The sequence below is a fragment of the Trematomus bernacchii genome, unplaced genomic scaffold (assembly GCF_902827165.1).
Source record: "Trematomus bernacchii unplaced genomic scaffold, fTreBer1.1, whole genome shotgun sequence".
In the NCBI taxonomy this organism is placed as follows: domain Eukaryota; kingdom Metazoa; phylum Chordata; class Actinopteri; order Perciformes; family Nototheniidae; genus Trematomus; species Trematomus bernacchii.
This window is the reverse complement of record NW_022987528.1, coordinates 191,443-210,771: the sequence shown is the minus strand read 5'-3', so window position 1 is coordinate 210,771 and position 19,329 is coordinate 191,443. Positions and strand designations below refer to the sequence as shown.

The 19,329-nt window shown below is 41.1% G+C and overlaps 1 protein-coding gene across 1 annotated transcript in view; it reads left to right on the top strand.

Annotated features, from left to right (window-relative positions):
• Nucleotides 1–1,229: 1,229 nt before the first annotated feature.
• The window catches only part of LOC117475149 (solute carrier family 22 member 2-like), a 19,286-nt gene continuing 1,186 nt past the window's right edge, over nt 1,230–19,329 (top strand). The window contains exons 1-11 of the mRNA XM_034121295.1: nt 1,230–1,782; nt 8,322–8,369; nt 8,543–8,646; nt 11,137–11,291; nt 13,410–13,578; nt 14,306–14,417; nt 14,495–14,595; nt 15,695–15,909; nt 16,811–16,919; nt 17,011–17,123; nt 18,385–18,484. Of these exons, the coding sequence (XP_033977186.1) occupies nt 1,447–1,782; nt 8,322–8,369; nt 8,543–8,646; nt 11,137–11,291; nt 13,410–13,578; nt 14,306–14,417; nt 14,495–14,595; nt 15,695–15,909; nt 16,811–16,919; nt 17,011–17,123; nt 18,385–18,484 (1,562 nt within the window). The 5' untranslated portion in view covers nt 1,230–1,446. The remainder of the gene's footprint in view (nt 1,783–8,321; nt 8,370–8,542; nt 8,647–11,136; nt 11,292–13,409; nt 13,579–14,305; nt 14,418–14,494; nt 14,596–15,694; nt 15,910–16,810; nt 16,920–17,010; nt 17,124–18,384; nt 18,485–19,329) is intronic.

Genomic DNA, 19,329 nt, shown 5'->3' with positions numbered 1-19,329 from the left:
TAGCTAGCCAATCCGTGAGTCAGTTAGTTTGTTAGTTAGTAAGTTAGCTAGCTAGCCAATCCGTCAGTTAGTTTGTCAGTTAGTAAGTTAGCTAGCTAGCCAATCAGTGAGTCAGTTAGTTTGTTAGTTAGTAAGTTAGCTAGCTAGCCAATCCGTCAGTTAGTTTGTCAGTTAGTAAGTTAGCTAGCTAGCCAATCAGTGAGTCAGTTATTTAGTTTGTCAGTTAGTAAGTTAGCTAGCTAGCCAATCAGTAAGTCAGTTATTTATTTTGTCAGTTAGTTAGCTAGTCAGTCAGTTAGTTAGTTAATTTGTCAGTTAGTTAGTCAGTCAGTCAGTTATTAAGTTAGTCAGTTTGTCAGTTATTAAGTTACTCAGTTATTAAGTTAGTCAGTTAGTTAGCTAGTCAGAAAGTCATTTTGTTAGTTAGTCAGTCAGTTTGTCAGTTAGTCAGCTAGTCAGTCAGTTAGTTTATTAGTTAGTCAGTCAGTTAGTTTATTAGCTAGTCAGTCAGTTAGTTTATTAGTTAGTCAGTCAGTTAGTTTATTAGTTAGTCAGTCAGTTAGTTAGTTTGACAGTTATTTAGCTAGATATACTTTATTAATCCCAAATTGGGAAATTATTGGTGTGCTCAACATTAAAATACAAATACTTAAGAGTGGAAAAGAGTGAACAATTAAAAATAAAATGAAAATGAAACATAGTATAAACAAATATAACTATAAACAATAATACAATATACAAAATTCTGGATAATTAAAATGTTCTTTAAAAAGGTCAAGAATACTGCAGTAGCAGGAATATAGGCTCATAATATACTGTATACATATAATGATATATAATTGGGGTTATCCATGATTGATAACAGTTTGTTAAGATAATCAGAAGTCAGTTTGTCAGTTAGTTAGTTAGTTAGTTAGTTAGTTAGTTAGTTAGTTAGTTAGTTAGTTAGTTGTCCTCTGCAACAGCTTAAATGTACCATATTAAATGCATCCATGTGATTCTTATTTCAAAAGTATTTGTTTGTAGAGAAATTGTAACCAAATTAACTTTTTCCCATCATGCTTCACACAGGAACTTGAAGAGTTAAATGAATGCTATCCGAATGCTTAATTACCCCAAAGAAAAAAAAGAGTAGAAACAGCTGTGTCTTGTGACATAATCAGGCACATTTTCTATCTGTTGTGCAAGCCTGGAGGCACACTCACAGAATACAAACTGAATTAGTTTTGGCGCGGTTCAGGATCACTTAATGCGTAACTTGTTCTCTGTTTAGCTCTATTAAACAGTAACATATTCCTCTGCATTAAGTCCAACAGGCTTTTTTCTGGACTTTGAGCAGAGGAGGAGTGTTGGGTCTGTCTAAATCTGCTAATCAGACTTCTGGCATTGCACAGAGATCCTATATTAACTTTATTTTTTAAGATTATAACTTGGATCACAGCAGCTATGGCGACCTTTGATGACCTCTTGGAGGAGGCTGGGACTTTCGGCCGCTGTCAGAAGCGCGTCTTCGCCATGCTCTGTCTGCTGTCTCTGCCTCTCTCAGGGGTCTACGTGGGCATCGTCTTCCAGGGATTCACCCCGGATCACTGGTGCAGAGACCCCGCGGTGGTGGAGAGGAGGCAAGCCTGTGGATGGAGCCTGGCGGAGAGTCGCAGGCTGACGGAGGGTCTGGGGAACAGATCTGAGAGCAGCTGTGAGCGGTACGAGGTGGACTGGAACAAAACCACTCTCAGCTGTGATCCTCTGTACCTGAATCTCAGCAAAGCAACTCCCTGCAAGGTGAGTCCTCGGCAGAGAGTACTCAAGTAGAAGTACACACATCCTTTACTCAAGTAGAAGTACAGATACTCGTGTTTAAAAATACTCTGGTAAAAGTAGAAGTACTGACTAAACTTCTTTACTCAAGTAAAGTAAAGAGGGCTTTGAAATGTACTTCAGTAAAAAGTACCCATAACTAGCAGCTGTTTTAAAGAGTACCTGACCTCCCTTTATATTAATAGAACAATAATGTCATTGTTAGCTAATGAATGTTTCCATGCTGAACAACGGCAACATGACAACGTTTTCATTGGTCCCTCTTCTTTAGAGAAGACCAGGAAATGATGGATACACGGATCGTGTTCAAATCAATAGGCACGCAATGACTCTAAATAATAATGATCACGCCACCAAACACACATTCAAACTAAAGGAACCAGCCTGTTTGGAAAATGTGAGAAGTAGAAAGTACAGGTATTTGGGTTCAAAATGTAAGAAGTAGAAAGTACAGGTATTTGTGTTCAACATGTAAGAAGTAGAAAGTACAGGTATTTGTGTTCAAAATGTAAGAAGTAGAAAGTCATCAGAAAAATAAGTAGTGGAGTAAAGTGTACTTGAGTACAGTAACAAAGTATTTGTACTCCACTACTTCCCACCTCTGGTCCTCGGAGATAGATTATAATCTGTTGGATCATCTGTTTTTTGCAGTAGAGTTATTAGAAAGTTTTAGATTAAGATAATATTGACTCGTGTGGAGGGGCTGCTGGGTAAAAAAAAACTAACATCTGTCTCAACAAAGAACAACAACATGCAAGGCACAAGGACCAAAGACAAAACGTGAATGGACAAGAAATATGTCAATGTCCCCTTTATATGCACATTTGAAATAATGATAATAAGGTAAAACAAGGACATTTGAAAAAGTGTTAAAAGTCGACTCTTCGGGCATATCAAATCAAATCAAGTTTTATTTATAAAGCACATTTAAAAGCGATTTTTGGTCGAGCCAAAGTGCTGTACATGTAATAAAAACACATTACTACAATCACAATAAACGACAATAAATTACAACAGATATATATAAAAAACAAAATAAAAATAAAAACACAAGGAAAAGTCAGGAGTCGTGCTCCGCTCTAACTAGAAGGCCAGAGAGAAGAAGTGTGTTTTTAGTGTAGATTTAAAAACCCCTAGGGTCTGGGCCGACCTCACATGGAGGGGCAGAGTGTTCCAGAGCCTCGGGCCAGCTGCTGCGAAGGCTCGGTGCCCTCGGGTTTTGAGCCTGGTCTTGGGCACTACCAGCAGCAGCTGGTCAGCAGACCTTAAAGCTCTGGCTGGGGTGTAGCGCTGGAGGAGTTCAGCTATATAGGCCGGAGCCAGCCCATTTAGTGCTTTAAAAACAAATAAAAGGATTTTAAAATCAATTCTGAACCGAACTGGAAGCCAGTGTAGTGAGGCCAGAATAGGGGTGATGTGATCACGCTTTTTGTGACCAGTCAGCAAACGTGCAGCTGCGTTTTGGACTAGCTGCAGGTGTTTAATTGAGGCCTGGTCCATACCCACATACAGAGCGTTGCAATAGTCCAGTCTCGAGGTTACAAAGGCGTTAATAACCCTTTCTAAGTCATTAAAAGATAAATACGACTTGGTTTTGGCCAATAGTCTTATTTTAAAAAAGCAGGATTTGACTACGGTGCTGACCTGCTTGTCGAATTTAAAAGTGCTAGTGAAGGTCACTCCAAGGTTCATGACCGAGGGGAGGATGTTTTTTTTGAGACAGCCCAGAATATCAACCGGAGAGGCTGGAGGTTGCGGTCCAAAAAAGATGACCTCAGTCTTGCTCTCGTTGAGGTTGAGAACGCTTTTGCTCAGCCAGGATTTTATCTCTGCCAAGCAGTCCATCAACTGCTGTAGTGAGTGTGTGACATTTGCTTTGAGAGGCAGATAGATCTGTACATCGTCGGCGTAGCAGTGGAAGGGAATATTATGTTTTGTGAGAATTGAACCTAGGGGCAGTATGTACAGTAGAAAAAGGATGGGGCCCAGAATCGAGCCTTGGGGAACCCCACAGGTAAGAGGGGCTTTGGCAGAGGAGAAGGCACCTAGCTGCACCGAGAGGCTACGGTCTGTCAGGTAGGACCTGAACCATGCAAGGGCAGAGCCTGTGATGCCAGCGGACTGTTCAAGCCGTGACAGCAGGATGCTATGGTCCACAGTGTCAAAGGCAGCTGTCAGGTCTAACAGCACCAAGACAGCTGGGCTACCTGAGTCGGCGGCTAGGAGCAGATCATTTCATTTCAAACCTTTATTTATCCAGGTTGTATCCCATTGAGATCATTGACCTCTTTTTCAAGGGAGACCTGCTCAAGTAGGTTCCACATGAAACATTAAAAACATAAACAGAACAACAAAAGGACATCATACATTAGCATTACAGGGATTACAATTTACATAACTATCCACATGCACAGGTACCAACAGCTTCCGATTGAGTAGCATCCAACCGAGCTTTAAAAACATTTAGTGGCACCAGATTGCTCAGTTTCCATTTTAATTGCAGACTATTCCAGGACAGTGGAGCTGCGCATCTAAATGCTATCTTCCCTAAGACAGTCCTAGCAGTTGGCACATTTAATAAAACCACAGCATGCGATCTCAGGCAGTAGCCACTTACAATTCGCCGTGAGATCAGGGAGCAGATGTAGGATGGAAGTTTCCCTAACATGGCTTTATATATAAAAATGTACCAGTGACTGAGCCTCCGTGCAGTTAGTGAAGGCAGACCAGCCCTTGCATACAGGGTACAGTGATGGGTTAATGCTTTACAGTTTGTCACAAATCTCAGTGCACTGTGATACGCAGCATCTAACTTGACCAGGCAATTGGCAGGTGCATTCATATAAATCAAATCACCATAGTCCAGCACAGGTAAAAAGGTCACAGTGACTAGCCTTTTTCTGGCCTCGAGCGAGAAACAGGACTTGTTCCTGTAGAAGAAACCTAGCCTAACCCTCAGTTTTTTAAGCAGGTTATTGACATGACATTTAAAAGTGAGACAATCATCAAGCCAGATACCAAGGTATTTGTAACAGGCAACCACTTCAAGTTTTATTCCTTGCGTAGTTAAAATATCTAAAACAGGCTCTGGTGTCTTTTTAGCTTTTGAAAAGAGCATTACCTTGGTTTTATCCACATTTAAAAGAAGCTTAAGCGCTGAGAGCTGAGTCTGAATAATGTTAAAAGCAGCTTGCAATTCAACAACAGCCTCCTTAATGGAGGGACGTGCACAGTACATAACGGTATCGTCCGCATAAAAATGTAAGGTTGCTCCATCGACATTTTCACCTAAACTATTGATGTAGATGGAGAATAAAAGTGGACCTAAAACAGAACCTTGAGGAACACCATTAGTAATGTTTAACCACTCAGAAGACAGCCCATCAAAATGAACACATTGGGACCTTTCAGAGAGGTAGTTCACAAACCACCCCACTGCATGGCTGGATAAGCCAATACTGAGTAGCCTCTGCTTTAAGATGCGATGATCGACGGTGTCAAACGCTTTGGAAAGGTCAATAAATAGAGCTGCACAACTCTGCTTATTATCTAAAATACTCGCCACATCATTCACCACTTTCATTGTGGCAGTGATGGTGCTATGTTGCTTTCTGAAGCCTGACTGATGTTTAGACAGGATGTCATTTGTACATAAAAACTCCTTTACCTGTTCACTCACTAGGCGTTCAAGAACCTTAGCCAGAACTGACAATTTCGAGATGGGCCTATAATTATTTAAAACAGTTGCCTCCCCTCCTTTCAGCAAAGGCAGGACATACGCTGACTTCCACAATTTTGGAATTGTGTTTGTGCTGAGGGAGAGGTTAAAAAGAGTAGTGAGAGGTGGAGCAATAAAATCTGCAGCTATCTTTAAAAAGAAAGGTTCTACGTTGTCCGGGCCGGCCGGTTTCTTAGGATCTAACTTGGTTAAAGCTTCACGAACAACATCAACAGTAAAAGGAGTAAAACTAAAAGGGTTTTCCAAAACACGTTTTTCAGAGTCACAGACTGTGGTGTTCACAGAAGCAGAGTTTGTCACAGAATCAAACAGAGAGCCACAGGACACAAAATGCTCATTAAAACAATTTAACATAGTGGCCCTGTCCGATATAGAGCCAGATGCTGTGGTAATGCACGGAGGTAGCTCATTACGGATCTCACCGGTGGATATCGATTTTATGGCTTTCCAAAATTTTCCAGGATTATTCAGGTTCTTTGTGGTAACTGACAGATAATACTTAGACTTAGCACTTTTTATTTGTGATGTGAAGCTATTTCTGAGCTGCCTAAAGCGTAGCCATTTTACCTCTGAGCCAGATTTCCTAGCCTTTGCCCAGGCCTTGTTTCTCTCATGTAGGAGACTAGATAAGTCAGCAGAAAACCAAGGATTGTCTCGTCCCTTTACTCTAAAAGTACGTAGGGGTGCATGTCTATCTATAATTTCCATAAAACCAAGATAAAAATAAGACCATGCAGTTCTACATCAGCACACAGATCGATTTTTCCCCAATCAAACCCAAACAGATCATGAACAAAACCCTGCTCCACAAAATGTTTTTTGTCTCTCTTACTGATAATGCGAGGTTTAACCTTTTGGACTTTTGTGTCCCTAATTGTGGCTACAACACAGTGATCACTCAGATCATTTGCAAATACTCCCACAGATAAGTATTTATGGGGAACATTAGTTAAAATGAGATCAATTAAGGAGGATTTATTTGGGGACTTAATGTTAGGGGCGAGTAGGACTGTCAATAATCTGAGTAACATTCAGAGAGATACAAAGGTTTTTAAAATCCTCTGACACAGAAGTTAACCAGTCCCAATTAAAATCACCAAGCAGCACTATTTCCTTGTAGTCAAGTTGAGATAAAAGTTTTGCCAATGAAGATAAAGAGTCCTTGACAGCTGAGGGGGGTCTGTAACAGCCCACCACCATGAGCTGTTGACCCTTTGCTACTTCAATATTTAAGGCTAAAAATTCTAGTTGTTTACTAATAGATTTGGAAACCATCTTGGTTACACAAAACTTATTTTTCACATAAATGGCAATGCCACCACCTTTTTTAGGACGGTCGGTACGATATACACTATAACCATTTAAGTAGATGTCAGAGGCCAAAATAGATTTATCTAGCCACGTTTCTGATAAGACAATGATATCAGCATCAGTCGAGCTCGCCCAAATGCGGACAAAATCTAACTTAGGTTAAAAACTCTTCGGGCATAGACAGTTGTACACATATTTTGCACAGAATCTGTGATTTATAGATGTTTTGGTGAGATGAGAGCAACAAATATGATATGTTTCTGTTATCGATAAGCACTTTTACTGATTCCTGTTCTAATGAAAGGAAATGGAAACAGTTAAAGGAATAGTTTGACATATTGTAATGAAGGCCCCTCATCTCCCTGCTCTCTCAAACTGAGGCTTGCAGAAAACAGCTTTTAAACTACCTCTCAAAACGTATCTTGAAAACAGCCTGTTTCCAGTCGTTGTGCTAAACTAAGCTAAGCTGCCAGGCGGATGTCTGCGGCTGCACAAAGAGAGCTGCAGAAAGTATCCCTTTTTATTGACCGACCCTAGAGTTAAGCATTACCCTGGATAAAAAGCCAGATGAAAAAATGCAAAATAATATCTGTGATTTATAACTCGTTCCTGCAGCACTCTAACCGTACAGACAAGAGGCTTTCACAATCTTCTCATGTAACACTATGCCAGAAGGTGAATAAGCGTATTTACCAAAGTGTCACATTTTTCCTCTAAAGCAGCAGGTTGCAAGGATATCGTTTAATTTCTTTTAAAAGTTGAGTTTTCTCCTGTGACCCTGAAGTCATGCAGAGGTGTCCTGATTGCTTTCATGTGTTCAAATCATTCATCACTTTGTTGGCCTTGTGAGAAGTAAAATCAATCAATCAATCAATCAATCAATCAATCAATGTTTATTTATATAGCCCAATATCACAAATGTTACATTTGTCTCAGTGGACTTCACAGTTTGTACAGAATATCAGTATGACAATACGACACCCTCTGTCCTTAGACCCTCACATCGTACAAGGAAACACTTCCAGAGAAATCCCACAGTTTAAAGGGGAACATGGGAGAAACCTCAGGGAGAGCAACAGAGGAGGGATCCCTCTCCCAGGACGGACAGACGTGCACTAGATGCCGTGTGTAAATCGAAGAGATAATACATTTACAACATAGGTAGACTGAATGTTTGGAAATGCATGTGTCTATAATAAGAAGATGAATCCACGAGGATGTCAACAATCCTGTGGGAGCCATCAGGGAAGTAGTAAGTATGTCAGTGGATTGCACAGAGGAGGTCAAAGCAGAAATGAAAAGGCTTTGCAAAGTAAAGGTTCATTTTTTCACACCAGCCAAGGAGCATTGGGTCGGGTTTAAAGAGATAAAGAGATGCTTGATTTCTTAATGTAATGTGTAAAGTGCTTTTGGCTATCTGCAGTCAAAGCAATGTTTTGTTTCTGTCTTTAAGGATGGCTGGGAGTACGACTATGGCGGCAGGAAGTCCTTTGTCACAGAGGTGAGGAGAGACTTTTGATGCATCTCTGCTTCAAAATAAGGTTGATTTCTATCACTTTAACAAAACAATACACTTAAAATTATGCAGTTCTACTTAATTAAATACATAATTGTACACATGGCATACGTTCAGCGTCTTCTGAATTGAAACCTTGCAACTTCTCTTCCTCTCAGTTCGACCTGGTGTGTTCAGACTCATGGTATGTGGACATGTACCAGGCATTTGTCAACGTGGGATTCCTCGCCGGCAGCTTTGCTTTTGGCTTCTTTGCTGACAGGTAAACCACACTGTTCATCAGTCATAACTTTAGTTGTGTTTCATTTATAAAGTGCTTTAGTCAGTCAAAAGTCAAAGTCAACTTTATTGTCAATCTCAAAAAATATGTTTGTACACACAGAAAGATGGAAATACTGTTTCCCACAGTCCCGAGGTATAAAAAACTCACACATTAAAATGCAGGAAGACTCAATCATTTTCAAAAAACCCACAAATAACCGTTTACTTCAAGTAAGCAAGGATATATATAAAAAATATGATATACATAGTGCAAATGGGAGGTTTACAAAAATGGTTCATAATTCATAAAGAGATCAGAAATGTGTTTTGGGCCTAAACCATTCATTAGCCGCTTTCACACCAAGTACTTTGCCGTACTTAGTTCCCAGCTCTTAGTTCCCCCATGGAACTAAGAGCCGATCACGTTCACACCGGAATAAGTCCCTGAGGGAAGATTACGCAAATGAAGATCCATGAAATGAAGCCGCTGACGTCACTTCTTCTTCTTCTGCTTTGGGTTTACTGGCAGGCCGCAAACAACTTCACGGCGTCCCCGGCCGGAAGTCCCCGGAGTTGGGGACTGGCTTCAGTAGAAGCTGCTGGGACTCCCAGCAGCTTCTACTGAAGCCAGAACGCCGACACCTCCTCATCTCCACCGCTCACATGTTTTTTTTTGTGTTGCCATAAATTATTCTCTCTCCGTTGGTGCGCGGGGCTAATGCTAATGCTAATAATGCTAATGCCAGCAAATACAATGGCGGCTTCAAAACACTTTTGAGAGTTTTACGGGGCGTGGTTTGCAATTCGCCCAGCCAATCAGAAATTGGTACTTTTTTTCTCCCCAGGATAGTACCACCTCTCTAGCAGGCACTACAAATGGGGTAAAAGTTCTCATGAACTAAGTACTCTTTTTTGGTGTGAACGCAAAATTCCAGGCACTAACGGAACTAAACGAGAAACGTACTCCGGTGTGAAAGCGCCTAAAGCTTTATAAACCAGCAGCAGTATTTTGAAGGACAAACCATGTTCCGCCTTCCCATTAAAGCAATAGCTTGAGAACAAACACTGAGTTGGTCAAACAAATAGCCCTACTGTAGGTTGTTTACAATTATAGACAAATACATAGAATTGTATAAAAAACATCATGAAGAATAACAGGAAAAGCCCTGATGCAATATGCTGTATACACAAAGACACAATTTGATTATGGTTCGTGAGATATCTGGAGATACTGTTGACAAAAAAGCTGTTAATGTTTAGACGTTGCACTTGTTGAGATATAACCCCAAAGGATTATTTAACTTTAAAGCAATGTATGACTTTTGTACGATGACTCTTATATGAGAGACGTGACGAATGGTTTTCTGATGTTTCCTTTTGATTTGATTTATTTCGAACGTGTAAAACAATAATACCAAAAGATTATAATAATAATAATGAAATGAAACAGTAGAATTATTATACTGTACAAACGTAAGCAGTGTCAAATTGATAAACAAAAAATATTACTGACTCTAAATTATATATAAACAAATGATCTACTTAATTACACATCCGAAAAGGGGAAGGGAACCGAGTCGTACTTGGTGAGAGCCGTTCTTTTTATCGTTGGTTCACCGCCTGCCATAAATCCACTCGCCTTTACGGGAACTTGCTTTCCTGAATGCACATTTGCCGTATAGATGATGGCACAACGCATGCTGCTGGTTAGTAGTTTGGCTGGTTGAGAGATGTAGCAAGTTATACATTTTTTCTGTGAGTAAAAGTAGATTTCTGGCAATACAGTCAATCATTATCCTGGTGATTATTTCGCAGAAGAATGGCTCTTTTGAACGGCTCTTTTGAATGGCTCTTTTGAATGGCTCTTTTGAACGGCTCTTTTGAACGGCTCTCGGAAAGGAACGGAGCCATAAGATCCGGCTCCCTTCAAAGAGCCGTAATTCCCATCACTATAAAAGAGGTAAATGATAATCAAGAAAAGTTAAAATAACAAACCAAATAAACCGTAAACACCCAGCATGAATAACAGGAAAAGCCCTGATGCGATACATACACACAGACACACTTCAATGATGGTTCCTGAGTCGTCTGTAGATACTGTTAGATTGTGACTTTTGTACGATGACTCTTTTTTTAGAACGTGGCAATATGATTAGAGACGTGACGAATGGTTTTCTGATGTTATAATAATAATAATAGATGTATTTTGTAAGCTCTTTTACAGGTGCTCAAAGTCGCTTTACAGAGATAGTGAAAAGAAAAGAACAACAAATAAATATAGTTGAAGTCAAATTAAAATCAAGCAACAACAATCACACATTAAAAGCCAGATTGAAGAGGTGAGTGTTTTGAAGGTGGTGAGGTCAGTGCAGTCTCTGATGGGAGGGGGCAGCGACGGAGAAGGCTCTTATAGGTATACCTTATAAGGTTATACCTTCACAGCAACTCTTATTTTGAAAGAACCTCTTGCCCTTCGTCATCCTCTCTGCAGGTTTGGCAGGAGGATGAGTTTCCTGGTGTCCAACATCCTGAACGCCGTCGCAGGAATGGTTCTCGCTTTCGCTCCAAACGTCATCTCCATCCTGGTGCTGAGGGCCGTGTTCGGCATCGGGGTCAAAGGAGGCTGGATGTCCACCTACGTGCTGCGTAGGGACGACTGTTTAAAAACTGAACACACACTCATAATACACACCTCACCTGAGCCTTGCAGTAACACATGTAGTCATTTAGTGAAGGTCAGATATCTCTAAATGCCCCTTTTTATAGATCTATGTTCACTCTGTGGTTGTTTAAATATTTCCTTTTGCCCTTTGTTTGACTTGCTTCACCTTCCATGCAAACATTTAACATCGCACTTTGATAGTCTTTCAATTCAAAGCCTGATTTTAGAGACTATTAACCTTTTTTATGGACATTTGTTTGTATTTTTTCCGTATTTTTCCAAGTCTGAGATTTTTAACTGTAAATCTGTGCTTTTTTATTATTCTGATACATACCAATTTAATTTTAGATCAAATGTACCACTTTTAATCTCGGAGTATATTCAATTCCACCCCATAATTTGATGAGTTTTTCTCCTTAAATGTGTTAATCTTATAGAATATTTTAGTTGTTGTTGTTTTTTTATCATAAACTGTTGATTTTTCCTTGGAAAAAGAAAAAGAAATGTTTTATTCTTAAAAAAATGTATTTTTCTTTTTCTCAATTTACCTTTTTAATCTCAGAAATTATCCAAATTTTTCCTCAAAAACTGGTGACTGCTTTTCCTCAAATCACGACTTTTATCACAGAGTACGTTCATTCACTAAATTTGTATTTTCTCAGATACATTAACCCAACCCTTACATCACCCTCAGTAAATCTCACATACTTCATTCTGCAGAGATCTATGTCCACTCTGAGTGTTTTAAATGGGACCTATTATGCAAAATCCACTTCTTCATGTCTCTTCTACATCAACATGTGTCCCCTCTTCTTCATGTCTCTTCTACATCAACATGTGTCCCCTCTTCTTCATGTCTCTTCTACATCAACATGTGTCCCCTCTTCTTCACATCTTTTCTACATCAACATGTGTCCCCTCTTCTTCATGTCTCTTCTACATCAACATGTGTCCCCTCTTCTTCATGTCTCTTCTACATCAACATGTGTCCCCTCTTCTTCATGTCTCTTCTACATCAACATGTGTCCCCTCTTCTTCACATCTTTTCTACATCAACATGTGTCCCCTCTTCTTCATGTCTCTTCTACATCAACATGTGTCCCCTCTTCTTCATGTCTCTTCTACATCAACATGTGTCCCCTCTTCTTCATGTCTCTTCTACATCAACATGTGTCCCCTCTTCTTCATGTCTCTTCTACATCAACATGTGTCCCCTCTTCTTCATGTCTCTTCTACATCAGCATGTGTCCCCTCTTCTTCACATCTTTTCTACATCAACATGTGTCCCCTCTTCTTCATGTCTCTTCTACATCAACATGTGTCCCCTCTTCTTCATGTCTCTTCTACATCAACATGTGTCCCCTCTTCTTCATGTCTCTTCTACATCAGCATGTGTCCCCTCTTCTTCATGTCTCTTCTACATCACATGTGTCCCCTCTTCTTCATGTCTCTTCTACATCAACATGTGTCCCCTCTTCTTCATGTCTCTTCTACATCAACATGTGTCCCCTCTTCTTCATGTCTCTTCTACATCACCATGTGTCCCCTCTTCTTCATGTCTCTTCTACATCACCATGTGTCTGTCCCCTCTTCTTCATGCCTCTTCTTCATCACCATGTGTCCCCTCTGTGTAAAGAGACTCTGAATGTTTCAGGAACAAAGATTCTCTCTCTTTTTGTCCTGATCCATTTCTATAAAAACCTGTCTGAAAATGAGCTGATCAGATTGTGGCCACTTTATGATGTCATAAACGATGTTTTGGCTTGTGTAACCATTAGCCAATCAGCAACCAAGGTAACCCCCCCCCCCCCACCTTATCACCTGAATCTCCTCCTAGAGCACCATTGAGTTCTTTCTAACCAAATAGCTCTCAGAGGGGCGTGGGGAGGGGCTCCTTATTTTCATCTAAAGTAACAGACAGAGAATCAGCACTTTGGAAACAGGGCTGAAACAGAGGGGATTATGGGATGCTGCAATAATCTGTTTGGTGTTTGGAGCCAAACACTTCAGAGACATGCCCTGTATATATCTGAGACCTGTAATATATTGATGATAAACAGTATATTAGGGGACCTTTAATGAGTCTCCTGTTCTTCTGTCAGTCACAGAGATCGTTGGAGTGGACTACAGACGGACGGTGGGGATATTGTACCAGATGTTCCTCAGTGTGGGGAACATCATCCTCCCTCTGCTCGCTTTCTACATCACAGACTGGCGCTGGCTGCAGGTCGCCATCACCGCCCCTTACATCCTCTTCATCTCCTTCTACTGGTGAGGAAGACTACCACATCCCAATCTCCACCATAAAGACTACAATCCTAAACTTTCAGAGGCTTAATTGATGCCACGTGCGCACAGCTGTAGTGCTGAGGTCTGGAAAATGTAGTAAAAGGTAGAAATATAGATGAATATGCTTCGAAACATTGCTTTAAAGCCTTTCAAGCAGCAGGAATAAGTCCTAAAACCCAGAAAGAAGTCAGCATTTTAGCATTTCTGCCTCCCTAATCTCAAAGTTTATCGATTTGACTAGGTTTTGGTTATTTGACTGAAATAAGGTACGTGATTAACACAAGATTATCACTACAACATCAAATATGTCAGTAAATTCCCGCCTGGTAAATTTCAAAGCTTTAATTGTAACATTTTGTAGAAAATACAGTTGCTAACAAGTTGCTAGATTAGACCTCTTGTACTCAACAGGCTTAACATTAGCCGCCTTTAGCTTAGCTTTAGCCTTTAGCTTAGCTTTAGCCTTTAGCAGTGGTGAAGTGAAGTCATGCAACTGCACTGTTAATTGTTTATTGCCTTATGTTAACTTTTCACTTCAGGTGATTGCAGTTATGATTAATAATCCAAAAAGTAGTGTTTTTATGTGGATGTTATCCTGCTGAACAAACCTTTTTTGTGGAGCTACTTCCTGGTTGGCCTACCCTGCAGATCACTATTTAAAATATGAATTTGTTCAGTTTGTTTACCTGTAAATACATTTCTGTCACAGGTTTATCCCAGAGTCTCCGAGGTGGCTCATCTCTCAGAACAACTCTGCCAAAGCTATGGAGATCACTGAAGCTATAGCTAAAGAGAACAAGAGGAAACTCTCACACTTTGAGGTAAATCAGTTCTTTACTCTCAGATCTCCTGAAAGCAAACCTCAATTCATGTCACAACTGAATGTCTTGGTTTATAGAAACTGACAGAAGAAGAGGGTGACTCCTCCTCTGCCTCTCTGATGGACCTGATCAGGACTCCAAACATGAGGAAACACACTTTGATCCTCATGTTCAACTGGTGAGACTAGAGATGGCAAAAGTACACACATCCTTTACTCAAGTAGAAGTACAGACACTCATGTTTAAAAATACTCTGGTGAAAGTAGAAGTACTGACTAAACTTCTTTACTCAAGTAAAAGTAAAGAGGGCTTTGAAATGTACTTCAGTAAAAAGTACCCATAACTAGCAGCTGTTTTAAAGAGTACCTGACCTCCCTTTATATTAATAGAACAATAATGTCATTGTTAGCTAATGAATGTTTCCATGCTGAACAACGGCAACATGACAACGTTTTCATTGGTCCCTCTTCTTTAGAGAAGACCAGGAAATGATGGATACACGGATCGTGTTCAAATCAATAGGCACGCAATGACTCTAAATAATAATGATCACGCCACCAAACACACATTCAAACTAAAGGAACCAGCCTGTTTGGAAAATGAGAGAAGTAGAAAGTACAGGTATTTGGGTTCAACATGTAAGAAGTAGAAAGTACAGGTATTTGGGTTCAACATGTAAGAAGTAGAAAGTACAGGTATTTGTGTTCAAAATGTAAGAAGTAGAAAGTACAGGTATTTGTGTTCAACATGTAAGAAGTAGAAAGTACAGGTATTTGTGTTCAACATGTAAGAAGTAGAAAGTACAGGTATTTGGGTTCAACATGTAAGAAGTAGAAAGTACAGGTATTTGTGTTCAACATGTAAGAAGTAGAAAGTACAGGTATTTGGGTTCAAAATGTGAGAAGTAGAAAGTACAGGTATTTGTGTTCAAAATGGAAGAAGTAGAAAGTACAGGTATTTGTGTTCAACATGTAAGAAGTAGAAAGTACAGGTATTTGTGTTCAACATGTAAGAAGTAGAAAGTACAGGTATTTGTGTTCAACATGTAAGAAGTAGAAAGTACAGGTATTTGTGATCAAAATGGAAGAAGTAGAAAGTACAGGTATTTGTGTTCAAAATGTAAGAAGTAAAAGTTAAAAGTGGTCAGAAAAATAAGTAGTGGAGTAAAGTACTGATACCAGAAACATGTACTTAAGTGCGGTAACGAAGTATTTGTATTCCACTACTCCCCACCCCTGCGTATCAGACATCTCTTTCTTGTTCCCTGTCTCCCGCAGGTTCACCAGTGCTGTGGTGTATCAGGGTCTCATCATGAGGGTGGGGATCGCAGGAGGAAACGTCTACATCGACTTCCTGATCTCGGGCCTGGTGGAGTTCCCCGCTGCCTTCCTCATCCTCTTCACCATCGAACGCATCGGCAGACGCATCCCCTTCGCCTCCGCCAACATCGTGGCTGGAGCCGCTTGTTTGATCACCGCCTTCATCCCTGACAGTGAGAGGAACCTTTTACTAACTTCACTAACCTCAATATCACTCTTTGTGGACTCATGCCATACTCAATGTGGTGCAAATGTATAAGATTTGAACCTCAGAAAGGACACGTTTTTTTTCTTGTAAACTTGCATTTGACCGTAGACTTACCACAGCTTTTTCTTGTGAATTTGTGCTTTCCTTTTGGTAAATTCAGCACTATATATATATACGTTTCTTTTGTCTAAAATCTAGGACATTTTGAGTTTCTTCTTGCAATATTTCTACCCCAAACCCCTGGCTATGTGTGTATTTATTTCCAACAATATATTATGTGGTATTTTGGTAGTAGTACTTCTGCATACGTGCAAAAAACTTAAAGTGGACCTATCATGCAAAATGCACTTTTGTACGTCTTTTATACATGAATATGTGTTCCAAGTGTCCGAAAATACAACCCTCTCTCTTTTCCTCCGTACCCAAATCTTTTAAAAACGGGGCTACAACGAGCGGATACAGATTCCATCCGACCTGACGTCAGCCCGGAATAGTGGGCGGTGACGCTCCGCCTATATGGGCAACGCTCCACCTATCAGGGGAATGAGAGGTTGCCGTGGCATGGTAACAGCATGGTAACAGCATGGTAACAGCATGGTAACATGACGCTCGTGCCTCGCCCCCCTCCTTTGCAGGGGGGCGTGGTCAGCTGCAGCTCATTTGCCACAGAATCAGCCCTTGTGAAGACAGTGCTGGAATACAGCAAATAGAGCGAATTGAGGCATGGCTAAAATGCATGATCTGTTTGGTATTTTGAAAAAAAAACTTCGCAGACATGTTTTATATAGGTATGGCCCTACAATATATTATTCAAATATAGCATGATAGGTCCACTTTAATAAATAATAAATCCTCTTTGCTTGCAGGCATGTTCTGGTTCAAGACGGTGGTGGCCTGCATCGGTCGGCTGGGGATCACCATGGCCTATGAGATGGTGGTGTTTGTGAACACTGAGCTCTACCCAACGTTTGTCAGGTGAAGTCACACTCATCCCCTCTACTTTTACTCTCATATAGCTCGTTCTTTTATAAAGTTTACATGCTAAATGTTTGAGTGATGGGTTCAGGAACCTGGGCGTGTCGGTGTGTTCGACTATGTGTGACGTTGGAGGCATCGTGGCTCCCTTCCTGCTCTACAGGCTGGCTGCCGTCTGGCTGGATCTGCCTCTCATCCTCTTCGGTAGGTTGTGATGCCGCCAGAAATGTGAGGTAAAGGTACATATACATGAGATGGATTAATACCACTTCTTACAAACATGAGGTCATTCAGAGAACAAAGAGAAGAGATTTGTTTGTGGTGGAGAGAAACTCAGTACATTTTTGACATCTGATTTATCGCTGAGATATCGTTATCTTTCAACTATCAGATGTCAGTGTGATTTAGTCATGTGTGATTTGTCCTGATCACACTATTGTGAGAAGAAACAGAACAACATTCATAGACAATTTTTGCGTGCAGTCAAGGCTTTAGGAGATAGACTTAAAGCTGGCTACACACCAACCCGATTTTGGGAGTCAGAGGCCGTCAGAGGCAGTCGGGCATTCGCGGCGCCCTACTCAGGTTGGTGTGTCCCGCACCGTCGTCTCTTTACGGCACCTTTTCACACCTCCCGCGGGAGGTCAGAGAAAGTTGGCCCAAGCAATCACTCTGATTGGCTGTTCACACTACCGCTGCCTGCTGGCAAGGACAGTTATTGCCACTCGTCGACTGAAGTATTTGCGGTGTGTTCGTAGGCGGGCGGCGTAGGCGGGCGGCGTAGGCGGGCGGCGTAGCGGGCGGCGTAGCGGGCGGCGTAGCCGACGCAGGCGACGTAGCTGACGTAAAAGTCGGGACGCCTTCGGTACGCGTTCTTTGGTCTCAGGTGGGTGTGTAGCGGCCTTAAGGTGTTATGGATCCTAGAAGCCTTACTTAAGAGATGAAATATACTTTCAGCTCTTTTTAGCTTGGCTTTCCTTCATCGTTGTGAACTAAACATGGCATTTAGTGAGATTATAGGAGAATAACAATCGAGCAGATGAAATACACCCAAGCCTGATTTCCTTATGCTATGTTCGTTAAGTTAATTATTTGGTTTCTTTGCTTAACATTCCTAATTTGGGGGATGTGTTTTCAATAATTAGTGTGAAGCAAGTATCATTTAAATGTCAATCTTGTGCATTCCCTGCTGCTATCATTACACCCAATTTGTAAATCTTCATTTAAACAAGAACCTTTATAAATACATCTCATTAGCTCTGAAATGATTGCAATTGGCTTATTAGTTGCCTTTCGTTTTGTGACCTTTTGCAAATCGTTAGCATCTTAAAAAGTCTGTTTGGGACCCTCGTTACCTGTTCTCAACCGACACATTGAGATAAAACCACCAGATATTCCTAAAAAATAGCTTGTAGATATATAATTGTTTTAATGTGTAACTGATTCAGTGTTTTCTATCCAACAGGAGTGCTTGCCTTCATAGCTGGAGGATTGGTGTTGCTGCTTCCTGAAACTAAAGGAGTTCCTCTCCCCGAGACCATCGACGACATCGAGTTTCCTAACAAGTGATACATCTTTTATTAAACATTGCTATGCTTTTAGACGATGATGCACTAGCTTAGAGAGCGACTAATAACAATTAGTTTGTGTTGCGTAGTCAGAGTTATAGCAGTAGGTCATATTATATATTGGCAAGAAAATCTACAAGAGATTGTACAGTGCAATCAGAGAGATACAGTATGTCCACGTTTTTGAGCAAGTCCACGAATCCAGTCTTTGTCAAGTCTGTCACCACCTTCGCACAGCTGCTGGCGCCACTTCGTCCGGTCCTCCGCCAGCCTCTCCCAGTTGTCCGTCGCAATGTCCAGGGCCTTCATGTCACGTTTTACGACATCCTTGAAGCGCAGCAGTGGTCGTCCTCTGCCTCTGGAACCAGCGCTCAGCTCGCTGTATAAGATGTCCTTTGGCAGGCGGCCATCTGGCATTCTGCGAAGGTGACCGAGCCACCGCAGCCTCCTGACCTTCAGTGTTTGGAACATTGACTTGCTGCCCGTACGCGCCAGCACCGCCTCGTTCGTGACCTTGTCCCGCCATGTGATCCTGAGGATGTTGCGCAGGCACCGCATGTGAAAAGCATTTAGCTCTCTTTCGTGCCGCGCGTAAGTTGACCACGCCTCGGAACCATACAGCAGGACGCTGACCACGCAACATTTGTAGATACGTGTAGATAAGTGATTATTTCTGTCTCGGAGCGTCCACACAGCAGCGTTAAAAAAATCTTGGAGGTGGGCGTATCTGAAGCTTGGGGATTTTTTGCGAGCAACGCGACCAACAACCAATCACATGAATCTCCCGCCCCCGACATACGAAGCAAAAAAGCCCGAAGTAAACTGGATATAAAATCCCCAAA